General features: G+C 35.2%; 1 protein-coding gene across 3 annotated transcripts in view; it reads left to right on the forward strand.

Moving 5' to 3' along the window:
- The first annotated feature begins 2,369 nt into the window (after positions 1 to 2,369).
- Positions 2,370 to 24,212, forward strand: part of LOC120075405 (histone-lysine N-methyltransferase ATX2-like) — a 31,032-nt gene continuing 9,189 nt past the window's right edge. Inside the window, exons 1-19 of one of the 3 annotated variants that reach the window (XM_039028780.1) lie at positions 2,370 to 2,505; positions 2,588 to 3,521; positions 3,680 to 3,731; positions 3,815 to 3,889; positions 4,049 to 4,268; positions 5,088 to 5,211; positions 5,332 to 5,436; positions 5,913 to 6,121; positions 6,933 to 7,025; positions 7,151 to 7,248; positions 10,146 to 10,310; positions 12,283 to 12,426; positions 14,125 to 14,172; positions 15,088 to 15,205; positions 15,349 to 15,414; positions 15,490 to 15,551; positions 16,591 to 16,647; positions 22,385 to 22,453; positions 22,580 to 22,778. In XM_039028780.1, the coding sequence (XP_038884708.1) occupies positions 2,869 to 3,521; positions 3,680 to 3,731; positions 3,815 to 3,889; positions 4,049 to 4,268; positions 5,088 to 5,211; positions 5,332 to 5,436; positions 5,913 to 6,121; positions 6,933 to 7,025; positions 7,151 to 7,248; positions 10,146 to 10,310; positions 12,283 to 12,426; positions 14,125 to 14,172; positions 15,088 to 15,205; positions 15,349 to 15,414; positions 15,490 to 15,551; positions 16,591 to 16,647; positions 22,385 to 22,453; positions 22,580 to 22,778 (2,557 nt within the window). In that variant the 5' untranslated portion in view covers positions 2,370 to 2,505; positions 2,588 to 2,868. Of the gene's footprint in view, positions 3,522 to 3,679; positions 3,732 to 3,814; positions 3,890 to 4,048; positions 4,269 to 5,087; positions 5,212 to 5,331; positions 5,437 to 5,912; positions 6,122 to 6,932; positions 7,026 to 7,150; positions 7,249 to 10,145; positions 10,311 to 12,282; positions 12,427 to 14,124; positions 14,173 to 15,087; positions 15,206 to 15,348; positions 15,415 to 15,489; positions 15,552 to 16,590; positions 16,648 to 22,384; positions 22,454 to 22,579; positions 22,779 to 24,212 lie in introns of all 3 variants that reach the window. The other 2 variants (XR_005481331.1, XM_039028778.1) reach the window with 2 other exon arrangements.

The raw sequence follows: 24,212 nt of genomic DNA on the forward strand, positions 1-24,212 counted from the left end.
AAGATAGTCTTTGCCTCAAACGCCCCCTAGGGATTAAAATGACAAATTTAAAACATTAGGGACCAAATACACGTATTCTTGAAAAATCGGGGACGAAAAAAGTATTTTTCCTATAAAAAGTATGATTTTTTCGTAGTCATTTTTGTTTAACCCTTCAATTACACACATATTTTTTTCAAATTTATAACACTCAATCGATATATCAATTGGAAAACTTCACATATATTCTACAATTTTTTTACATATAACCATCGTACTTGAGGTAGATAAAATACTTTTGATTTTTTAGTATATGATTGGTTGAGTTAGTCACTGGAGATGATCAATAGAGTTGGTGATCGAAATAGGTCATCATAGGTGACCGAAGTTGGCCGCTAGAGGTAGTAATAACGCGGAGTTGGACGTTGGAGGTGATCGCTGAAGATGGTTGTCATCGGAGGTGGTCATCAGAGTTTGGCCACCAAAGGTGGCATTGGAGTTTGAAAATTGGAGGTGGTCGTCACAACATGTCGTCGGTGGCCGATTGACAAATGTCTTGTATCTTCCTCACTTTTTTGTAGCTAGAAACAACACCAAAGACGACGAGGAATACAAGAGTCTCTGTGTATTTGGATGACTCCTACTTTTGAAAGTCTGGCTCATGTTTACGTGATAGTGGTCACCATTCCATCTCAAATGATTTAGTTATTTTTAATTAAAAAACAAGTACCTATAACATAACGACACATGACTTTAGGCATGTGTGAGAAACCTTTCTAACGGTGACTGAAATGAAACTTGCCAAAGGTGTAAAATGATATACCTGTTAAAGTTTGAAGTTTTCATTGATGAAATTGAAAGTCTGTGATTAAAATTGATATAATCTAGACTGTAAAATTTAAGATTTAAATCGATGAAGCTTAAAATTGTAGGAATTAAAATTAATACGATCTCCTAAATTTAAGGTAAAAAATGATTAATCCCCTTAGTATTATTATTTTACCAAATTCAGTAAAATTAGTTTTAAATTAATAATAAAAAACAAAAATTAGTACATAAACTAAAATAGAATAATCTCAAACAACAAAATGAAAACTTAACCAACATTTAGTTGATTTTCTTTGTAAATTACTTGACACAATAAATAGTAAGACATTTTGTTCTCACTAGAAAGGCATTAATAAAAACCTAACACTCAACCAGTCATTTGCAAATCTAACTTATTTTCTTGGTTAAAAAGTATTTTTGATCTCTGGATTTTTTACAGAGTAATACTTTAGAGTTTAATCACTAGACTTTAGCTTGTAATGATTTAGTTCACGTATTTTTACATTTACAATAGTTTTTTTTCGTACAATTGAGAATAGGGAGATTCAAACAACAAACCTCGTGGTTTCTAGCACACTTGTATGCTAATTGAGTTATGTTTGGTTTGACGAATTTGTAATAATTTAGTCCCAATCAATTTTTACTGGTTTGATCTCCATCTTAAAAAATGGTATTATGATATTCTTGATGTAGATTGATAAACTAGTTAAGAATCAAATTGGTTCACATATTATAAACACCAAGTCGCTATATAATACAAATTAGCACTTAATTTTGAAGAGTTATTAGAGTATGGACTATTTCATCATAAATTTGTAAGTACAAACACTAAATTGTTACATGATAGAGTTGAATGATTAAATTGTCACAAATTTACAAGTATATGAACTATGCTATCATAAAGTAAATTTTATGAAGTAAACTACTACTTTTACAAAAGTTTGTCACAACTATTTTTTTAACCTTTTTTTATACTTCGCCAATCTAAAACATAACTTAGTTGATAAGAAATCAATTACGACCATCTAAAATCAAATTGTCGTACTCTAAAAAAAAAAAAAGAAAAAATAAAGAAAAATAAGGTCAATTGTAAATTTGGTTCCTACGGTTAAAAGAAAGCCAGAATTGAATCCCTATGGTTTATAATTAGAATTTAGGCAAGTTTACTTATCCATAATCAAAATTTCCACAAACATAATGAGTTGCATTTATGTATTAATTGTAATTGGGTTCAATTGCAAAGGGAGTAATGAGTGAGAGCAATCAAATCAAATGAGGCTCACTTTTCAAATTGGATTACATCATGGTTTAATAAAACCTTTGCAAATAGTTCTTATAGAAGGATCTGTTTATGAGAATTTTATTAAATTATATGAACTATTTACGAAAATTTACTCCGGAATCTTTTTAAATATAAAACAATATTTAAAAATATTTACATTTAATAGAAAAATATTCCTCTTTTTTAATTTTTTTAAATCATAAAGTACAAATATTTTTAGATTTTTTCTATTTATAAGAATTTTCGATGTTATCATTCAATATAGAGAGTAGTCTTAAAGGTGCTGTTTTCGCTTAACTAAATCTGAAAGACAACAGAATCTTGGAATTTGGAAAAAAGCCCACAACGAAGGAGAAGGGGGCAAAGCGAATTCAGTTCAGGTTCGCCATTTGCAAATGGAAAGCCCAAATTCAAAGGTACCATCTTCACTGTAATTACATATAAACGTTCAGTCATTCTTCTTTCTCTCTTCTCTCATTTTCAGTTTTTTTCTTTGAGAGCTCTGCGCACGGCGGGAAAACACACAAAAAACCTTCCTTTTCCCTCAAAAACCTCCCTCCAAAATCAAAAAGCAAACGTCCCCATCGCCATCTCTCTCGTTCTCTCTCCAATCCCCTCTAAAACCCTAATTTCCACAACCCCATTTCCCCCTTTTCTTCCAAACTTGCTGTTTTGCTTCCTTCCTACTTCCCTGGATTGCCGCCCTTTTTGGGGCTGTTGTTTTGTTGCTGGAGGGAGCAGAAGTGGTGGAGGGCTTTTGCTTTTGCTTTTCTTTTTCAATGGCATTACCTCTTCAGCAGCGCCCCAAGCCACCAATTGTTGATGGGGAAGATGGAGATGATATCAATATCGATGTTTATAATGCTGGAACTCCGATTCGGTACCTTTCTCTCGATCATGTCTACTCCACTACATCTCCTTTTGTTAGTACAAGTGGGTCTTCCAATGTTATGTCTAAGAAGGTGAAAGCCCGGAGGCTTGTGGTGAATCACTTCGATGATCTTAATTTCAAGCCGCCTCGTTTGCTCCATGTTTATTCTCGCCGCCGGAAGAAACCCCGCCACTCTTCTGCTGGTTCCTCTGTCTACGAATCTTTGGTTGAGCAGGTTGAATTGGGCTCGAGAACTGTTGTGGAATCTGAAGCTCGTGAGATTGATGAGATGGTGAATGGTGTGGACGATCATGAAGAGGAATCTGAAGTTGATAGAACGCCCAAGAAGAAGAAAAAGAGAAAGGATAAGTTTGGGTGTAATGAGCTTGTTAAATTGGAGGTTGATTCCAGTGTTATTCGTGCGATGAATGGTCCTAGGTTGAGGGACTGTCGCACTCACAGCAATAACAATAAAAATCCTGGACAGAGAAAGAAGCGCAATTCTTCACAGCTTTCCGAGAAGACCATGTTCAAATCTCCTACTGCTAAGAGATGGGTCAGGTACTGGTTTCTGGTTTTTGAGTTGCAATTTAAGGCCTCGGAGGGGTAGTGGCTTCTTCGGAGTTGAAATGTGAAGCATTTGTATCTTGATTTTTGTGTAGTTGTTTCTCACTTAGTCAGTTCTATTTACTGGAATATAATAAATTATCAACTCTCAGGTTAAGTTTTGAGGATGTTGACCCAAAAGTGTATATTGGATTACAATGCAAGGCAAGTCATTCTATCTGTAACTCTGATTTGAATCATCTTCTTGGGATATGTTTGAAACGATATGGTACTTCGCAACGTCACAGGTTTATTGGCCATTGGACGCTGATTGGTACTGTGGTTGTGTTGTGGGCTATAATTCAGAGACTGGTCGTCATCATGTATGTTCTCACATATGTAATTTTAAACTTCACAGTGTGTGTTTGATATAAGTACTTACTGTTAACTGTAGATTATGTGTCTTCTCTTGTATTGTTCGGACTTGTCGGCTTTTGGTTTTTGGTGATGCCATTTATTCTTACTTACAAAATTCAATATAGATTGAATATGAAGATGAAGACAGAGAAGATTTGATTCTTTCAAATGAGAAAGTCAAATTCCATATTTCTGGTGAAGAGATGCAGTCTTTGAACTTGAATTTCGGCGTTGATAGCGTAGATAGTGATGCTTATGATTACAATGAGATGCTAGTGTTAGCAGCATCCTTGGATGACTGCCTGGAACCTGAACCTGGAGATATTGTTTGGGCCAAACTTACTGGTCTGTACTTCATCTCTTCCCTTTTCCCTATTTTTCCTCCTCTTTTTCATTTTAACAATTGAAAAAAGATAAACAGTAATGTTTTAAAAATAAAGAACGAATGTCTTAAAAAAATTAGTAAAAGAGAGGGAGTGGTGGTTTTTCCTGAAATAGAAAGACATGAAGGAAATAAGCACCAACTTGGAGTCCTCTATTGTTATTGAAAGTCCTCCATTGCGGAAACAAATGACTCTTGGAGCAAACATATTGTGCATTTTATGGTGAATGCATTTCTCTCTGTTTCTTAACATATTGTGAGAGGCTGAAAATCAAAAGGACAAAAAATTAAATGGAAATAGGAAAACATCAACGTGTTGTACCTTTCTATCACGGTTCAAGCTTCAAAGTGTCGCTATTGAGAGTATTAAATCGAGGGGTGGGGCAGTTCATGTTTAGGTTTTTTCAATTTTGAGAATTTATCTTGTCTGCCAGCTCCGTCATCTCTAAAATTGTAGGTTGAAATTGGGAAGAAAGGCAAAAAAACTGCTGAACTAAAGTTGAGAGTTGATGTTGAAATTTATTGGGAAGAAGAAGCCATAATTGAAGAAAGAATAGAATTGTTGGGCTAAAACTGAAGAAGGAAGAAAAATCAAGGATTAAATTGGGAAGATGAAAGAAATTATTGAGCAAAAAGACATAACTTCATGCAGGCTGAGTGCTTTTGTTACTATTTTTGAATTGTATGGCGATAGCAATGCAAATAGAAGTTGGTTTCTTATAAAAATTGATAATTCTTGCAAGGGACATATTTTGATTACTTCTTTTGTTAGTTAAATGCAGGTCATGCTATGTGGCCAGCAATTATAGTGGATGAATCACTCATTGGTGATCGTAAGGGGTTAAGAAATATTTCAGGAGGAAGGACAGTCCCTGTTCAATTTTTTGGTACACATGACTTTGCAAGGTTTGTGAGCTTTCTGGTTGAACTATATTTGTCTGGTTTATTGTACCAGAACTTTGAGACAAAAAATGCAGAAATTTTTTGTTGGGAATGCGCACACTAACTAGTTTCTCTATTGTCCAGGATTAAAGTAAAACAGGCCATCTCATTTCTCAAAGGTCTTCTTTCTTTTTTCCACCAGAAATGCAAGAAACCACACTTCATGCGGAGCCTAGAAGAGGCAAAAATGTAATGCTGGATTGGTTTGGCTTCTTATTTAAAAAAAGAAATGATTACGACATTTCTTACTCCCAAGTCTCTATAATTGTTTATCCTAAATTAAACTCATTCGACAGCCTGACGCTGATTGTTGTTTGCGGTATCAGCTCTGTCAATTTATAGTTACCATGCTAAGGATGTGATGGGACCAACTTTACTTTGAGGCAGATTCCTATTGAGATATATTTTGTCCTGTGTCCTGTAATGAAATGTTGAAAAAATTGCCGTGAGATTTAATTTATATATACTCACTTTGAGAGAATGGTTCTGTGCCAACCCATCTCCATTTCAATTTAATACTCGCACTCATGGAGAGTCCAATAATGTAAATGAAACTGAGTGTGATGATGTAAGAGGGGCTTTGTTGGTTCTTGTTACTTCTTGCTAAGCTGTATTCTATTTTTAAGGTCACTGGTAGAAATTTACTGACTTACCTGTTGAAGCAGGTATCTAAGTGAGCAGAAACTTCCACCAAGTATGTTACAGTTGCAAAATGGAATTGAAGTGGATGATTTTGCAACTGCAAGTGGTGAGGAAGAAGGGACAACAGATTCAGGGGAAGAATGCCTTAATGAAGGAGGAGGGATGCATTGTCTACTCAATGAATATGGATCTTCTCCATTTATAGTTGGGGATCTAGAAATAATAAGCCTTGGTAAAATTTGAATCACTCTTTTCCTAATGTATTATGGGATATCATGAAATGTTGATTTTCATCCACGGATTTTGAAACTGTAGGCTATTATAAGATTTGAATTGTTATTGTTCCATAAATTATAATGTTATATACGTTAAATTGACTTGTTAGTTCTCAAGAAACAAGATAATGACGTGGGAAAAATGATCAAAATCTTCATTTTACTTGTGAAACATAACATACCTTTGAGGTAAATATAGTAATCTTTTGATATGAAGTATCATTGCCATTAGACTTTTCTACGAGCACATTTTCCAAATATAAAAGTTCCTCCCTTTGGCAAACTATCGTAGATCTTTCTCTGAGTAGCACACAACCACAGAGACACATTTATTTGGCAGGCTATCACTAATCCTAATGAGAGCAACTCTCTGAACAAAACAACGTTGACCTTTCTTTGGTACCTTTGTTTTCCAAATCATCGATTGAGAAAAATTGTTAACTTTTCCACTTTTGACTTACCATCTTTATGATCTTTTTTTCTTCTAATGTTACTTACACTGCATTTAATTGGTGTAAATTAGTTTCTCCTTTTTGTAATTATGACTTAAACCCTCTTATAGCCCATTGGATTTTTTTTTTTTGTAATCCTCTGAACGGACCTCTCATTTTGTAGTTTCATTTATATCGATGAAATTCTCTGTTTCCTATGGAAAAAAATATGACTAGTTGTCAAAATATGGCAAAACAAGGGGTAATTGACATTGTATTTTAATCTTAAGCAACCTGTTTATTAATGTTTATGGGCATATTTTTTTTTTGTTCTCAGGGAAGATCGTCAAAGATTCTAAATATTTCCAGAATGATGGGTCTGTATGGCCCGAAGGGTACACAGCTGTGAGGAAATTTTCTTCTTTAACTGGTGGATATTTGAACTTTTGTAATTATTATTTTTGAAATTATCTTTGTTGCAGATATTTCTAGCTTACCTTTTCAACGTGATGAATTTCTAACACTATTCTTGTCATCTCTTTTGCTTGCTTCCAGATCCCAATGTCTGCACCTTATATAGAATGGAAGTTTTGAGAGATTTTGAATCAAAATTTCGACCTTTATTTAGAGTAACTTTGGATAACGGAGAGCAGGTTAGTTCGTTAGGTTGGGTGGATATACTTGCATTTGCATGTTATTTCAGTTCTTTTTTTCTCTTCTGATGAGAAACAATTTGCATGTTAATTCTCTGGTTATTCTAGTATATGATGGCTTCTTTGGTGCTTTAAAGTTACAACTATAATTTTTTTAATATGTATTTTTTTTAAAAATAAAGTAATTGCTATTAATTGGATGGAAGACAGATATTGTTATCACTAATAAACTTAGATCAAAGAACCCTTCCAATCGAAAATCATTATGAAAGAACAGTATATTCTTCAGTTTTTTGTCCTCAGAAGTTATTCAGTGGAAGCCTCTTTTGAAGCCTTTCAGTGGGTGTAGTATTTTTGGGTGTTGGTTCACCATTTTTCACTCAGTGGGTGTTTGATAGCTCAATTAAGGTCAACAGTTTAGAGTTTGGTTGGGCATTTTAGAAGATTTTCCTTGGTTGTTTTGTTCACTTGCAGAGATATATTACCTAGATGAGTTTCGTTTTGGAAGAATTCTTCAAGTCTTTCAAGATAGCTTTTTTGGTTTTTTAGTTTAAGATCAGTTTGAGTTTTGTCTTCTCTTGTTTTATTTGGATTGATTCAGTTTTCTACCTAGATCTTTCGCTTTGTGTAAAAGGATTTGGTGAGTTTGCTGATGTGTTAAGGAAGGAGAATATTTGTTGGAGCCAGAAGATGGAAGTGAAATGGGCTAAGAAGAGGGATTTTAATTCTGCCTTCTTCCATAGGGTGGATAGTGGTAGAGGAAACAAGAACTGCATAGGTCTTATAATCAAGGGCAATGGTTGTAGTACGGGCAATGATAAGGAGGTGAATGTTGTCGGTGTTTTCTGACCTGTATAGTCCTGCTGTCTTGCCAAAACCATTTGTTCAAGGCATTGATTGGTGTCCCATCTTGACCAGAGAAGGTGGAGAGATGGTGGCCCCGTTCACTATGGAAAAAATTAGGAAGGCGGTTTGGGAGTGATAGGAATAAGTCCCCAAGCTCGTACGACTTCTTTATGGCTTTTTTCCAAGATAATTGGAATCTTCTTAATGGGGATTTGGAAAATGTGTTTAAAGAATTCTTTGAAAGAGGCATCTTGAACTGCTCCCTTAAGGAAATCTTTGTTTTGTCTTATCCCCAAAGAGGAAAATGCAAACAGGGTCAAAGATTTTAGACCTATCAATCTCACAACCAGTGTTTAGAAGATCATTTCAAAGGTCTTGGCTAATAGGTTAAAGAAAGTGCTCCCTCCGACCATCTCTGAGGCTCAAGAAGCTTTTGTTGTAGGGAGACAAATTCTTGATTAGGCCCTCACTATGAATGAGGCCATTGAGAGCCAAGAAAAAGGAAGATTTGATTTTCAAAATCGACTTTGAGAAAGCCTATGACATGTTGACTGGAATTTCTTAGATAGGATGATGGAAAAGAAAGGCTTCGGGGATAAGTGGAGAATGTGGATGTAGGGATGTGTTAGGAACGTGAATTACTCCATCCTTATCAATGGCTCTCCAAAGGGCTCGATTAAGGCTTCTAAAGGCTTAAAATTAATAGAAGTAAGTGTCAGACATCCAGGAAAAGCTTAATAGATGGGCTAGTTTTGTTGGTTGCGATGTTGACTTCTTTCCTTCATCCTATCTTGGTTTCCCCTTGAGGTAATCCAAGAGTTATCTTGTTTTGGGATCCCCCCTTGGAGGAGATTAGGAAGAGATTGGCTTCGTGGAAGAAAAGTTTTTTCTCCAAAGCTGAGAGATTGACGATTGGATTGGTGTTGAGTGGTATCCCCATTTATTACTTTTTGCTTTTCAATGCCCCTATTTCAGTTTGCAAGAGCATTGAAAAACTTTTGAGAGACTTCCTCTTGGAAGAGGTGGAGGAAGGGCAAGGGTCTCGTTTGGTTAGCTGGGATGTCGTGGGGAAGCCCGTGACTCAAGGAGGGTTAAAGATTGGGAATTTAAGGTTACACCACAAAGCTCTGTTGGCTAAATGGATTTGGCATTTTGCACTTGAGCCTGAATCCTTGTGGCAAAAAGTTATTGAGAGTAAGTACAGTCCTCATCCCTATGAATGGGTAGTGAAAGAGGTTAAAGGCACACATCGAAATCTTTGGAAAGATATTTTTTCTCATCCCCCTTCCGTTGCCCACTTGTTTTTTGTATTGTGGGAGATGGTAAGAAAACATCATGCAGACTATTTTAGTTTTAGTTATAATAGTTTATATTTGAGATGTAAACTATTTTTGTTTGGGTAGAAAATAGTAAATACTGTAATAAAGAAGAAAAGAGAGGATGAGTGAAGAATAGTAAATACGGTAACAAAGAGGGTTTTGAAATAGTATTTATTATACTTAATTGTAGATTATAAATAGTTGTATGTACCACTATTATATTTGGTGCCCCAAACATGGAGTGGGTTAGTGGGCTTGATTTTTTTGTATGTCCGTGTATTCTTTGATTTTTTCTCAATGAAAGCAGTTGTTTCTATAAAAAAAAGGATCTATTGTCTTATTTTTATATTTTTGTATCTCGAACATTGGTCTCTTTTTATTATTTCAATGAAAAGTTTTTTTTTCCCTTTTAAAAAAGACAAGCAGTCTATTCAGGAAATGTTAATATTTTAAGAAATCGTTATTGTTATGCATTCTGGCAATATTGAACCTTATCTTCCGTTACTCTTTTAGTTTAACATCTTAGCCATAGATTACTTTTTAATTAATCCACATTTTTTGAACCTTTTTTTGTTAGCCTTGTATTAATCTTGTGACTTCTTAAATATTTCGCTTGTCTAAACTAGATTTTTGCTGTAGCGGTTTTCAATTGCCTTCTTTCCTATTAAAAGATGTCAAGGGTTATTAATGCAAGGCCTTTTCCGTTGTTGATACTCCTGTGTATTGCTATAGTTTAAAGGATCCTCGCCATCTGCTTGCTGGAATAAAATATACAAAAGGATGAGGAAAGTACAACATATTTCTGATGCTGCTGCCGAAAGTAAAGGGGAATTCGTATACAAGTCTGGTTCTGATATGTTTGGTTTCTCCAATCCAGATGTTAAGAAACTCATCCAGGTATACATGAAAGTTCTTTTCCAATATATATTTCTTCCCTTCTTTTGGTGTTGCAATTGTATCATATTTGGTCCGTACCATGTATGATTTCTACTTAAAATTATATTTTTTTCTAAGGAACAAGAATTTCTTTGAATGAATGGAATTACAGAGGAGGAATAACACCTACAAACCAAGGAGCTGTAAATCTTTCTAATTGGCAATAATGTAAGGAAGGGGTACTGACAGAAGTAATTAGAAACAAAGCTTCTAAAACGAGGCTGGACAAACTACAAGGTCCCATATCTCATGTGGATCCTTTTCCCCCTATTCCTGTTGTGTCACACTTGGCAAAAAATATCTCTAGTTGCATTCAACTATAGCACATCTCCCTCAAGTGTTGAACACAGAGGTACATGTCTAGCCTTGCTGGAACATAGCAGGGCGGCAACAACAAACCTAAAATTTCCAAGATTTTTCTTGTGCCTTTGTGTATAATGACGACTTTTTGGAGGAAGTGGTTCTGTTAGCTTCTAAATGGACCTTTATTTGTAATTATTTATGTTACCATCCCTTTGTTTGGTTATTCAAGTTGATTGCAGTTTTGTATATAGGCTCCTAGGCAATTCCGTGGATGTCTTGTCCTCTTTTTTTGGTTCCTTCATTCCTAATGATAGTCTATTTATAAAAAAAGTGAGTGAGAGAGCAGCATCAATGTAGAAAATACAAGTTGCTATTAGGAGCTTCTCTCTAGCTAATTACTTAACAAACAAGCATTGTCATTCAGGTGAATCTACTAAAAAATTAGCCAGTGGAAGTGCGATCAAGTTATGATATTCTAACTCTGTCAGCATACTTTGTTTAAGGCATGATGCTACTTTTATTATTATTAATATTATTATTTTTAACTTGAAAAGAATCAAAATTTTAGTAAAAGTGATCACGTTTTATCATCTCTTAATTGTTACTTTTTCCTTGCTAAATATTGCATATATGATGATGTAGGAGGATTAGGACAAATTTATATTTTTGTCGAAGTTTTGTATTTGTAATAGGATTTTACTTGAACAATTGTTTTGTTTTGTTTTTTTGTTTTGGTGTGTGCGTGCACGCATGTGTTGCATGTGTTATGTTTTTATGAGTCCCTAATAGGAGTCTTTTTGGCATCCATTTAAAAAGGAAAAAAACTCTTTGGATGAATTTCATTCGTGCATACCTTTGGTGCACTTGGCTTGAATGACATGCTTCCATATTCACAAATAAGGAACAAGACCACCAAGTTTCTCTCAGTCTCCCTTCTATTACCTTTTTATCTCTTAATTGGTGTAAATTGGTCTCTTCTTTTTGTAATTATAACTTCTATCTAATCTCATGACTAATTGAGAAATTTTTTTAAAATCCATTGGATAGGATCCACTTTTGTTATTTCATCTCATCAATGAAATTATCTGTTTCCTATAAAAAAAAAATTCTTTTATTATTATTATTATTATTATTTAATTTTAATGTTAGGAATTGGATTTTGCTTGGTTAACATCCTCTATAAATATGTTGCTTACTTATGCTGTTTTTATTGCTTTTTCATTCATTTTGGAGTTTGTATCCGTAGTAATAGACTCTTTTCGTTTTCTTAATGAAATGTTTAGTATCTTGTTCAGAAAAGCCTCTGTAAATAGGAAATGGTAATCTTTTGTATTGGAGAAACCTTGAATATTATTAATATCAGAATGATGATTTTTTGAATTGTTATTGTTGGAGCCTCGGTCTACTAATTGGTAGCCTTCATTATATTTTATTAAATCTTTATTTGTTTAATTGTGCCTTGTTTCACTCCAGCGATAATACTAGCTTTTCAGTATCACTATATGGCTATGCATATCTTGGGTGAGGTGGGGGTTGTATCCTTCATGTCCTTTGAGGAAAACCTAGCTTGCGTACTTTTTCTTGTAAACAAATCTGATGTTTCAAAGTAACTCATTTCTTCTTTTGACAGGGGATATCTAAATCTGGACTGTCTTCTTCCAGATCCTCGGGCAAAGTAGCCTCCAAAAAGTACAAAGATTTTCCCATTGGTTATAGACCTGTTCGTGTTGATTGGAAAGACCTTGACAAGTGCAGCGTATGTCATATGGATGAGGTGAGAGTTGTTTCCTAGGCTATATTCATTTAAGTTCTTTGCCCTTTTTCTCTCTCTTTGAAATGGTAACGTCACTTTTCATTGATAAAATGAAAAGAGACTAATGCTCGAATTACAAAGCAATAATCGAAATAACAACTAGAACTAAGGATCAACAGGTGCACTTGACTATCTCAACTAGATGGACACATTCATAACACCCTCATCACATCCCGAAACAAAATATGACAATTACAATAGAAAATTAAATGTCATAAAGACATGATTACATAGATTGAATGAAAGTATTCCAATTAAGATAGATATCTTTGCTTTTCAATCACTCTCTTTAAAAGTTATATTTTTTTTCTTAACGACGGTTTACTAGTACCTATATTAAAGAGCCTTCATCTGTTGCTGATATGTGTTTTCCTTTTCCTTTTTTCCCTTTTATTATGTATATATGATGCTCGTAGAAAGTAAATGGTTGCCATTTTTATAGTAAATGAAGTATGAAATTGTCAATCATTATGTTGTGGTTTTAAGGGTTCTCTTTCTCCCCCTCAATGAACTTTTGGGTAGATGGGTGCCCTTTCAGTTGCTATTGTAGTAAAAGGTAAAGATCAGTCAATTTCTGTTTCCTACAAAAATGAAGGAAATTAGATACTCATTACTAGAATACAGGAATGAAGATCAAGAATCTTCCCAAATAACTTCGATTCTTTTGTAAACTTTTGGGACTCTGTAGGTGCATAGCCTCAAATGGAGTCCTCTTCATAATTCCCTTTGAATTGCTCCTTTTATTATCATTTTAGATTGGAGAGACCTTTTCTGCAATTCTTCCTTGGCATAGGGACTACTTGTGCCTCTATGGTCTCTTGGTTGTTCTCATTTTTTTTTTCTTTTTTCTTTTTTCTTTTGTGTTTTTTTTATATCCGTGAGTGTTCGGACCATCTTATGCACACCTTGACTAATCTCACGGGACAACCCGCCTGACTCTATGAGTGTCAAGGAAACTCGTAGGATATTATATTTTTTTGAAAAAGGAAACGAGGCTCTTCATTAAGATAATGAAAGACGATACAAGATAATTGTGATGACACTAAAGCAATGTAAAGGGATCGGTATGTGGCCACCATGTAAAAGGATGACACTAAACGATGTAAAAGGATGACACTAAAAGAGCCTTTTCATTAAGATATTATATTATAAGTATGTGACCACCATGGATTGAACCTATGACCTCTTAGGTATTTATCAAGGTCATGCTCCCTATCTTGGTTCTTTTTTGTTTGGCTATTTATATGCATCTTTGTTTTTCATGTTAAATAAATAAAATAATTGAAAATAGGACAGTTGACCTGACTGCATTTTTTCTGGGTTCCTCTCCTAGCTCACACCATAATCTGCTCACCTCATTTTGGTATAGCCTTCTCATATGCGAAACTTTCTTACCAAAACTGCTCACTCACTCCTAATCCAGTTTTTACTGTGCATTAGATCATGTTGAGACTTCTATTATTATTATTTTAAAAAATAAAAATAACCATGCTAGTGAGTCTAAATTTATCCTCTTTGCCCCTTTTTGATGAATAAGCTTCTCTTTTTTTTCACCCTTTACATTTATTTTTCAATTCTGACAATGGTTTCTATTGTCTTATGATTGTCACGGTTAATGCTTTATGTTTTGCTAATCGAGCTTATACTTCTTTTCAATAGGAGTATGAAAATAACCTCTTCTTGCAGTGTGACAAATGCAGAATGATGGTATGTTTCCTCTTCCTTTTCATAATTTAATTTCAAAACCATCTGCAACTATCTTGAAATAGAACTTTTTGATAATCACTTACGAGTATCAACATATTGTTACAAACCAACAACTAGAAAAATACACTACTCTGAACCCAACAGCCTTGAAAGAGAACTAAACTACAAAACTAAACAGAGTCCCATAAATATTATAAGTAACATTGGCCTAAACTTAGGCCCTTTTGATAATGCTTTGATTTTTATTTTTATCTGAAAATTATGCTTTATTTCTCATGATTTTTTAGTATGCTTTCACATCTCTTAATAATAGAATTTCGAAAACTTTTATATATATATATATATATACATATATATAAATATGGCTTACGACCTTACTTGAATGAGATTTGTTCTATAGGTTGTACTGTATCCTTGAGTTCTAAGGAGTTTTCAAAATATGGCTTAGATTTTGAAAACAATTTAATAAATAGACAACAAATCAAATAAACACACATATAAAAGTAATGTTTATAAGTTTAATTTTCCAAAATAGAAAATAAAAAACAAAAGAGTTATTAGATGAGGCTGAAGAAATTGGAAATGGGTTTTCATTGGGATGATTTAGCTTCAGGTTGAAATCAAGAATGATATTGATCCATGAATGCATAAAATATAGTGAATTATAAATGCATACATCATAATATTGATTGTAGCATTTGTTTGAAATGCCACATTCTTAATTTTACTGGTTTACGTGGATCACATTACTTCAGTATACGTGAAATGAAATCTATTCTATGAATTATATATTTATACGTCAACTAGATTTATGAGCTAGTCTGTTTCCTCTGTTCTTTACTTAAACTTTCTACTATCCTGCCTTTCAAAAGCTATTTTATATTTTACTCTTATATTTAATCTGTTATACTTTAGGTCCACGCTAGGTGCTATGGAGAACTAGAACCAGTTGACGGAGTAATATGGTTGTGCAACTTGTGTCGGCCTGGGTCTCCTGACTGTCCGCCACCATGCTGCCTCTGTCCTGTCATTGGTATTTGAATTCACACCATTAAAATATGATTGCTGTATATCATGTTTTTTGGATAGGATTTTTGTATATCAACTTTGAATTATATTGAATCGTCTTTCACTTTTTCCGGTGAAAGCTTGGTTTATTAAATTCATATTCTCCAGGGGGTGCAATGAAGCCTACAACTGATGGACGCTGGGCTCATCTTGCTTGTGCTATATGGATACCTGGTTTGTGAGTTTATCATTAGGAGTTTTCAATAATTGGAAATTACAATATGTATGTTGACTTCTCACATTCTGCAGAAACGTGTTTATCTGATATCAAGAAAATGGAGCCCATTGACGGTCTTAATAGAATCAATAAGGTACCCTTTCGTAGTTTCTAATGTATAAATAACTTGATCCTTAGATTCTTGCACCCTTTTCCCTTTAGAATATTTACCTAGAAACTTCTTAATGCAAAAGTTGGATGTGCTTGTTTATTACTGATGGAAAAAACCTTGATTGAAGATGAAATTCCTTTGGTCTAATGGGGTCGTTGCCCTTTTCTAGAGGCTTTGGTTTGAAAGATATTCTCTTCGTGGTGAAGAACCTAGCAGGGAAATTTTTAGGGATTTAGTTACTTTTTGTCTCCACTTGGTCTTCGACCTCTAAACTCTTTTGTAATTATAGTCTTACTCCTGTTTACACTACTTGGGCTTCCGTTTTGTAACCTGTAGGTGTGTGGGGATATTTCTTCTCCCCCTCTTTTGCATCTTCTTTAAGTTTCTTATAATGAAAGTTAGCTGATGCCATGATGCCCTATAAGCTTTTTAAATCACCACTAAACTCAAAAGTTTAAGCTAACGGGTTGCGGTAAATTTAATTATATCTATACTTCAACATTACCTAAGCTTGAAATCTATAGAGGAAATTTATATTAATTGGAGAGGAAATAATATTGCAACAGTTCAAACACTAGACCTCTTGCTATGATACCATTTTAAATGCCTTTGTACACAAAAGCTTAAGCTAATAAGTTAGGATAAATTTAATTATATCAATGTTTTAACCATCATATTTTCAGCTCATGGTTCCCTTAAACTTTCGTTGAACTGCACGTGCATTATAATTTTTGATTAGAATTCGTATGCAATCCTTGTTCTTTTTGAAAAGCAGAAAGTAGTAAGGCATATTACGTATAATGGACACCATTATCTTCCCATTATTTACCTGGGTGGAGGGATATGCACAATTTTCCTTACTACCTTGTGTTGATGAATACATATCTGTTCTCTTTATTATTTGTGCTTATTTTGCCTTAAATTATAAATATAAGTTGCATAGTTTATGCTTATTTAGTTTTAATTTTATGATATGAAGATCATAGTTGTTTATTTTCTTTTACTGTAATTTCTAAAACAGGATCGTTGGAAGCTGTTATGCAGCATCTGTGGGGTCTCTTACGGAGCTTGCATTCAAGTAAGTTTGTTATTAATTTAAGCATGTATGTGCATGATAGTTGTCCTGATTTGATGGGTGTGTTATAGTTTGAGCTACCATACAGCCAACGGTTACAGTAAAAAAAAAATTCAGCTGGCACAAATATGCACAAGACTATAGTTATAATAAATATTAGTATGCTGAACATCTCTCTTTGGTTGATATGAGATATTTTGACATGTGGAAAAGATTTTTGAGACTTGGCTGTTTTTTCTTTCTTTTTGAAGAAACAATTTTATTGATTGATGAAATGGAGGAGTTGAAACTTTGAACACCTATTGGTGAATTGCAACACAGTTTTCCAATTTGGAGATTAGAAAGGCTGTTGTGATTTACACCAAAAGGAAGCACTAGATAAAAGCCTCTACATTAAAGAATCAAAAGAGTGAGAAATATCTCTGAAAAGACGGTCATTTCTTTCATTCCAAAGCAGCCAGAAAGAAGCTCGAACAAGGACAACCATAAAATTTTTTTAGTACCACCCAAAAAAAAGCTTGGCACGTGTTTGATGCAAGTTTGAATGATAATGGTGTAGCCTAAGAAGGATTAAGCAGAGTTTTCTCCAAAAGTCAATTTAAGATCTTTATTAGAATGAAAGTGTGTCCAATACATGTGGGAAACTCCCCCATTTATAAGGATTAATACACAAGTGAGGGTAAAAGAGATTTACCTAAGATTATCCTAATCCTTCATATCCCTCAAAAAAAAAAAAAAAAAAAGAAAGAAAGAAAGAAAGAAAAGAAAACTTGTCCATAAGTTTTAATCAAAATGAATTTTTAAAAAAAGAACAAATAAAAATCTTTAACATCAAAATACGTTTTGAAAACATGAAAGCAATATGTCTTTGGGACAATTGATTGAGTACAAATAATAGTGTGTTTCGAGCCTTGAGGGGAAGACTGCCCATTTCAACAAAAGAAGCTTCCATGTTATTAGATGAGTCCATTGAAGAAGAAAAATGAGTGGGTTAGGTGGAATATCATGTATCGTGGAAGAAAAACTCTTGAACAAAGGCTGGCCAAAGTTGAAATGGGTGGATGGGTTTGGTTAGTTTGTATTTAGGCTTGGTGGGATTATTGAAAAAAATGATAAGGGTCGAAGTTGGGTTAGGTTGTGCAAACGCCGAGGCAACAAATTGAAAACACGTTTGGTGGGTGTTGAATCTAGTCGTGTAGGTTATGGGTTGAAGACCTAATTTTATGGAAATTTCAATAGAAATATTGATTTCGATGGATATTTTTGGAAAAATTATATATAAAAAAAATAATAAAAATAAATTTGTTAAAAGATAGAAAATAGAGAACACTAAGTTTACGTGGAAAATCCTAGAACAAGGAGAAAAAACCACGATAGAGAGTCTTTTTATTATTTTAACATAAAATGAAAGTTACAAGAGAAGCCATATTTATAGGCTCTAGCAAGCCCTAATGCTAAAAAGGAAATAAACCTAGGGTAAAGTAAAATATTAAAATACCCTCGGGGCTATAAACTATCAACAAAGCCCTTTATTTCTAACACCCCCCTCAAGTTGGGGCGTAGATATCAATCAGACCCAACTTACTAAAACATGAGTCAAAACTTTGCTTGAGTAATCCTTTGGTGAGAACATTAGCAACTTGTTGACTAGATGGAATATACGAAATACAGATATTGCCATTATCTAGTTTTTCTTTTATAAAGTGTCTATCAATCTCCACATGTTTCGTTCTATCATGTTGTACAGGATTATTGGCTATGCTTATAGCCACTTTATTATCACAATAGAGCTTCACAGGTAAAACAATGTCTTGGTGAAGATCATGCAGAACTTTCTTCAACCTGATTTCTTCACAGATTCCCAAACTCATAGTTCTGTATTCAGCTTCAACACTACTTCTAGTAACAATACTTTGCTTCTTACTTCTCCTAGTAATTAGGTTACCCCACACAAAAGTACAGTATCTAAAGGTAGACTTTCTGTCCATAATTGATCCTGCCCAATCAGAGTCGGTATAAGCCTCAATGCATTTCTTGTCAGTTTTCCTGAACATCAGACCTTTACCCGGAGGGCTTTTCAAATATCTCAGAATCCGATTCACAACTTCCATATGTTCTTCGTAGGGTGCCTGCATAAACTGGCTAACAACATTGACAGCATAAGAAATATCTGGTCTAGTTTGAGATAAGTAAATTAGCCTTCCCACTAGACATTGATACCTCTATCAACAGGAACTTTGTCAACAGAATCTCCCAGTTTCGCATTGAATTTAATAGGAGTGTCGGTAGGTCTACATCCAGTCATACTTGTTTCTTTTAACAGGTCAAGAGTGTATTTCCGTTGTGAGAAAGAGATCCCTTCCCTTGATCTTGCCACCTCCATTCCAAGGAAATACCTTATATTTCCTAGATCTTTGATCTCAAACTCGTCAGCCATTTTCTTTTTTAGACTGTGCAACCTTGAGGAGGTGACGATTTTTCCTTTCAGCCATCCCATTCTGTTGAGGGGTATAGGCACATGAGCTTTGGTGGACAATGCCTTTAGAGGACTATAAATCACGAAGGATATGATTAAGGAACTCATGACCATTATCATTACGAAAAATAGTAATTTTGGTGTTGAATTGAGTTTCAACAGTTGTGTAAAATTGTTGAAATATCGATGAAACCTCAGATTTATCAGTGAGGAGAAAAATCCATGTAAGACGGGTATGATCATCAATAAAGGTTACAAATCAACGTTTCCCCGATGAGGTGGTAATACTCGAGGGACCCCAAACATCACTATGAATAAGGGTGAAGGGCGGAGAAGGTTTGTAAGGTTGAGACGGAAAGGTGACCTTATGCATTTTTGCGCGAATGCATACATCACCAGACAGAGAAGAGACATCAACTTTATTGAATAAATGAGGAAATAAATATTTCATGTATTGAAAATTTGGGTGACCAAGGCGAAAATTCCACAACATACAATTTTTTTTGAAGTTGAAAAATAAGAAGACAACAAACTAGTCCTATAACAGTTCCTAGAGGAAGCGTCATCATCAAGGAAATAGAGTCCCGTATTGTGCCGGGCAGTGCCAATTGTCTTCCCTGAGCTCAAGTCTTGAAAGAAAACATTATCTGGTGAGAAGGCAACTTGATAATTCAGATCTCTAGTTATCTTAGTAATAGATTAATTGTAAGATATTTTGGATACATGCAACATATTCTGTAAAGTTAAACCATCAAAAGGAGAAATATGATCCTTGCCCGCAATAGGAGCAAATGACCCATCTACAATCCGAATCTTTTCATTACCAACACTCGGAAGATATGATAGAAAATTATCAGAAGATCCAGTCAAATGATCTGTAGCCCCTGAATCAAGTATCTATGGTTTCTTACCATTTATGTTGAGGAGACTTAAGGATTGAGAGGTACCCGATTGAGCAACGACCCCAAGAGAAGAGACACTAGGGTCACTTTGGCAATTCACTTGAGGTTGTGACTGGGAGGCACTCGCAGATTCACTCATAAGAGCCCGATCAGGATTGGACTTGTCATTTGGTGGACGTCTTCTGCCATTGGTGGTCTACCATGTAACTTCTAGCACTGATCTTTCGTATGCCAGGGTTTCTTGCAATGTTCACACACCAGGGTCTGTTTTCCATTTTGCTTATCACTATCAGAACTAGATAATCTCGCATTGAAAGCAGTAGAATCAGCAGCAGTTACAGTCGTGATGTTCATAGCACTAACTTTGTCTTCCTCTAGACGAGAGCACACTTCCATAAAAGAAGGTATAAACCTTTGTCCTAGTGTATGGTCTCACACTACATCGAACTTGGAGTTCAAACTGGTTAGGAAATCATAAACACGATCAACTTTCTCAATCTTGGAATACTGAACACCTCCACAAGGATAATCCCAAATAATTTCACGACACAGGTCCTTCTCCTGCCATATTAGGGACAATTTGTTAAAGTATGAAATGACATCCATCGTCCCCTACTTGCACTCTTGAGCTTGTTTACGCAAGGTGTAAGGACTTGCATTCTACCTCTTAGAATATAATTTATGAACTGCGTCCCAGATATCTCAAGCAGTCGCAACGTATAACAACAGTTTCCCTATCTGAGGTTCCATACTATTAATCAACAGTGATCGAAGCAGAGAGTCTTCTCCTTTCCAAATGCGCTCCTGAGGATCCCTAACCTAGGTCTTGGTATCTCACCAGTTAGATATCCGAACTTTTGACGCCCCTCAAGAGCCATTTTGATGGATTGAGACCAGGAGAAATAATTTTGACCATTCAACTTCTCTTGTAATTAACCCTGAGGAATTTCCCATAGATCCAGACAAACAATGTTTGTAGTAGTTAAAGCAGGGAAAGAGGTTACCGGATTCTCTAAATACATCGGTAGACCGGAAGGAATGTCAGAATTCACTGTACTAGAATTTAAGTTTGTGGAAGCACCTAGGGTTGCTCCAAGAGCAGCGATTTATTGCAGAAAACTTGCCAGAAGATTAGCCAACTGTTGTTGAACCATTATTGGAGATAAACCAATTAAATCTTAATGTTCATAACTAGGTGGCGCATGATGAGGAAGGCCCGACGGCTACAGGTAGGTTGCTTGCGGTTGGAAGGGAAAAGGAGCCGGGGATTCTCGGTGGCTGTGAAAGGCTTGTTGCCGCGACAAGGGATTTACCTCTGTGGTAGGCGAACAACTCATCAATCTCGGCTTCAAGGTGTATGTTTCGGCTATTCACAACAAGGTTGGAAGGATTGATAGTGGCGACACTCAGGGAGAAACTCCGACAACATTGTGAAAAAGGGCGGCGACACTAGAGATTCCATCAAAGGGTCGGCACGAGAGTTGAACGGATATGCAAGGACTAAAGATACCAATCAACGACGGCTTGGACGACAGTAGCAGCGGTGGTGGTCAAAGGCCTTATCGGCAGTTGTGGCGGAAGTGGGGTTGGTGAAAAACTAAGGTTATCTTGCACCGGTTGGTTTTCGCCGATGGTGGCTAGGGTTTCGTCACCATGCTTTGATACCATGTTAAAAGATAGAAAATAGAGAACACTAAGTTTACGTGGAAAACCCTAGAACAGGGAGAAAAAATCACGATAGAGTCTCTTTTTATTATTTTAACATAAAATGAAGGTTACAAGAGAAGCCATATTTATAGGCTCTAGCAAGCCCTAATACAAAAAAGGAAATAAACCTAGGGTAAAGTAAAATACTAAAATACCCTCGTGACTATAAACTATCAACAAAGCCCCTTATTTCTAACAAAATTTAAATTAGTAAATAAACATTTTAAGCTTTTTAAATAATTTAACATGTCTGTTATTTATATTATATTTACATTAGTGGCATTTTGTTGCTTATGTTTTATGTTTAATGGATTTTTCTATGATATAATGGAAATTTCGACTTACCCTTCATGTTGATATCGAATCCATGGAAACATGTAAATATCGATGGAAGTATTGAGATATCGACAGAAAATTAATATTATAATTATCTCTCTCTTTTTTTTTTTTTTTTTTTTTGCGCTTTCAAATAATGGTGTATTAGACAGGGTTTTGGAGTAGTTGACACAAATGTCAGTTGGCTAAGAAAACTTTAGTTATTTAGACAAAAAGTAATATAATTTTTTGACAGAAGTATGTGGTTATGACAAAGTACCCGATCCCTGCTTTACATTTATTCATATTTTTACTTTAACCGTATCCTACTTTGTAACAGTGTTCAAACAATACTTGTTATGTAGCATATCACCCTCTTTGTGCACGAGCTGCTGGTCTTTGTGTAGAGGTATACTATCCATCCATTTGCTAACGCTTGTTTGCTGGATTATTTATTTATTTTTAAAATTTATACAAACATTTGCCGTAGTAACTTGTTGATTTTCTTTTCCTTTTCTTTTTTGTATTTTCAAAGCTTGAGGAAGATGACAGGCTCCATCTACTTGCTGCGGATGAAGATGAAGAACATCAGTGTATTCGATTACTTTCCTTTTGCAAGAAACACAGGCCACCATCTAATGAGCGTTTAATGGCTGAGGATCGTATAGGGCAAGCTGGACAGCAGTGCTCCAATTATACTCCACCATGCAATCCATCTGGTTGTGCTCGTACAGGTTTGGCACTTTTAATTGTTGAATTAAATTTGTGATTAGTTGCATCATTGTTAGAAACTGCAGGTTTACTAGTTTTGCTTCTTTCTTTTGTGGGGTGTTCTTTTATCGAGAGTTTTAACTGTTCTCTTATGGTGAAATAACATATTTGATCCCTATATTTTCCTTTACTATATTCATTGAAGTAACAATTTAGTCATTGAACTTTAATTTTCAAGATTTAGTATATGTACTTTTTCTAAGGGATGCTCCCTTAGAAAAGGTAAGGAAAAGGCTTGCTTCGTAGAAGAAAAGCATTTTCTCCAAAGTTGGGAGGATGACGTTAACTAAGTGGGTGTTGAGCGGAATTCCCATCTACTACTTCTCTCTTTTTTGTGCTCTTTGTCGGTTTGCAAAGATAGTGAGAAGCTCATGAAAGACTTTCTTTGGGAAGGGGTGGAGGAAGGAAAGGAGTCCCATTTGGTTATCTGGGATGCAGTCGGGAAACCTATGAATCTGGGAGGGCTAGAGCTCGGAAATTTAAGGTTTTGTAACAAAGCTTTGTTGGCTTAACAGTTATGGTGTTTTGCCCTTGAGCCCGAAGCTTTGTGGCAAAAGATTATCCTGAGCAAACACGGTCCCCAACCCTTGAGTGGGTAGCAAAGGTACACACAAAAAATCCTTGGAAAGACATTTCTCTTCTGCTTCCCTCTTATTCTCATCTTATTTTCTATATCGTGGGAGATGGTAAGGAGATGTATTTTTGGGAGGATCATTGGGTGGGGGATAGACCCCTATCTGCTGCGTTTCCTAGGCTGTATCATTTGTCTTCTTTGAAAAATTGCTTTGCGTCGAACTTCTTGGTTTGGTCAGGTAATTTGATCTCTTTCTTCTTTGGCTTTTGTTGGTCTTTGACCAATAAGGAAATGAATGAGGTGGCTTCTCATTTTGAGGGTTTTAATTTCAAGATCGGGAGGATGGATGTGTTTGTGTTTGGAGTCTTGACCCGCTTGCGGGTTTCTCTTGTAAGTTGTTTTTCAGGTTTTTGTTGGATCCTTCACCGTCTCTCGAGTCGGTCTTTGATGTCTTGTGGAGGATCAAGATTCCAAAGAAGGTTAAGTTCTTTGTTTAGTAGGTTTTGCTTGGTCGTGTGAATACGTTGCATAGAATTTTGAGAAAGATGTCTTCGTTAATGGGTCCCTTCTGTTGCATTCTTTGTCGGAAGGTGGAGGAAAGTATAGATCACCTTTTTTGGGAGTGTCAATTCGTGAGATTCGTTTGGATTTGTTTTTTTGCAAGAGTTTGATATCTCGGTTGCTCGTCAGGGGGATGTTTGGTTGATGATCGGGGAGTTCCTTCTCCATCTGCCTTTTCGAGAGAAAAGCCAATTTCTTTGATTTGCTGGGGTGTGTGCTTTATTGTGGAATCTTTGGGAGAAAGGAACAATAGAGTGTTAGG

Source organism: Benincasa hispida, chromosome 4, assembly GCF_009727055.1.
Source record: "Benincasa hispida cultivar B227 chromosome 4, ASM972705v1, whole genome shotgun sequence".
Taxonomy (NCBI): domain Eukaryota; kingdom Viridiplantae; phylum Streptophyta; class Magnoliopsida; order Cucurbitales; family Cucurbitaceae; genus Benincasa; species Benincasa hispida.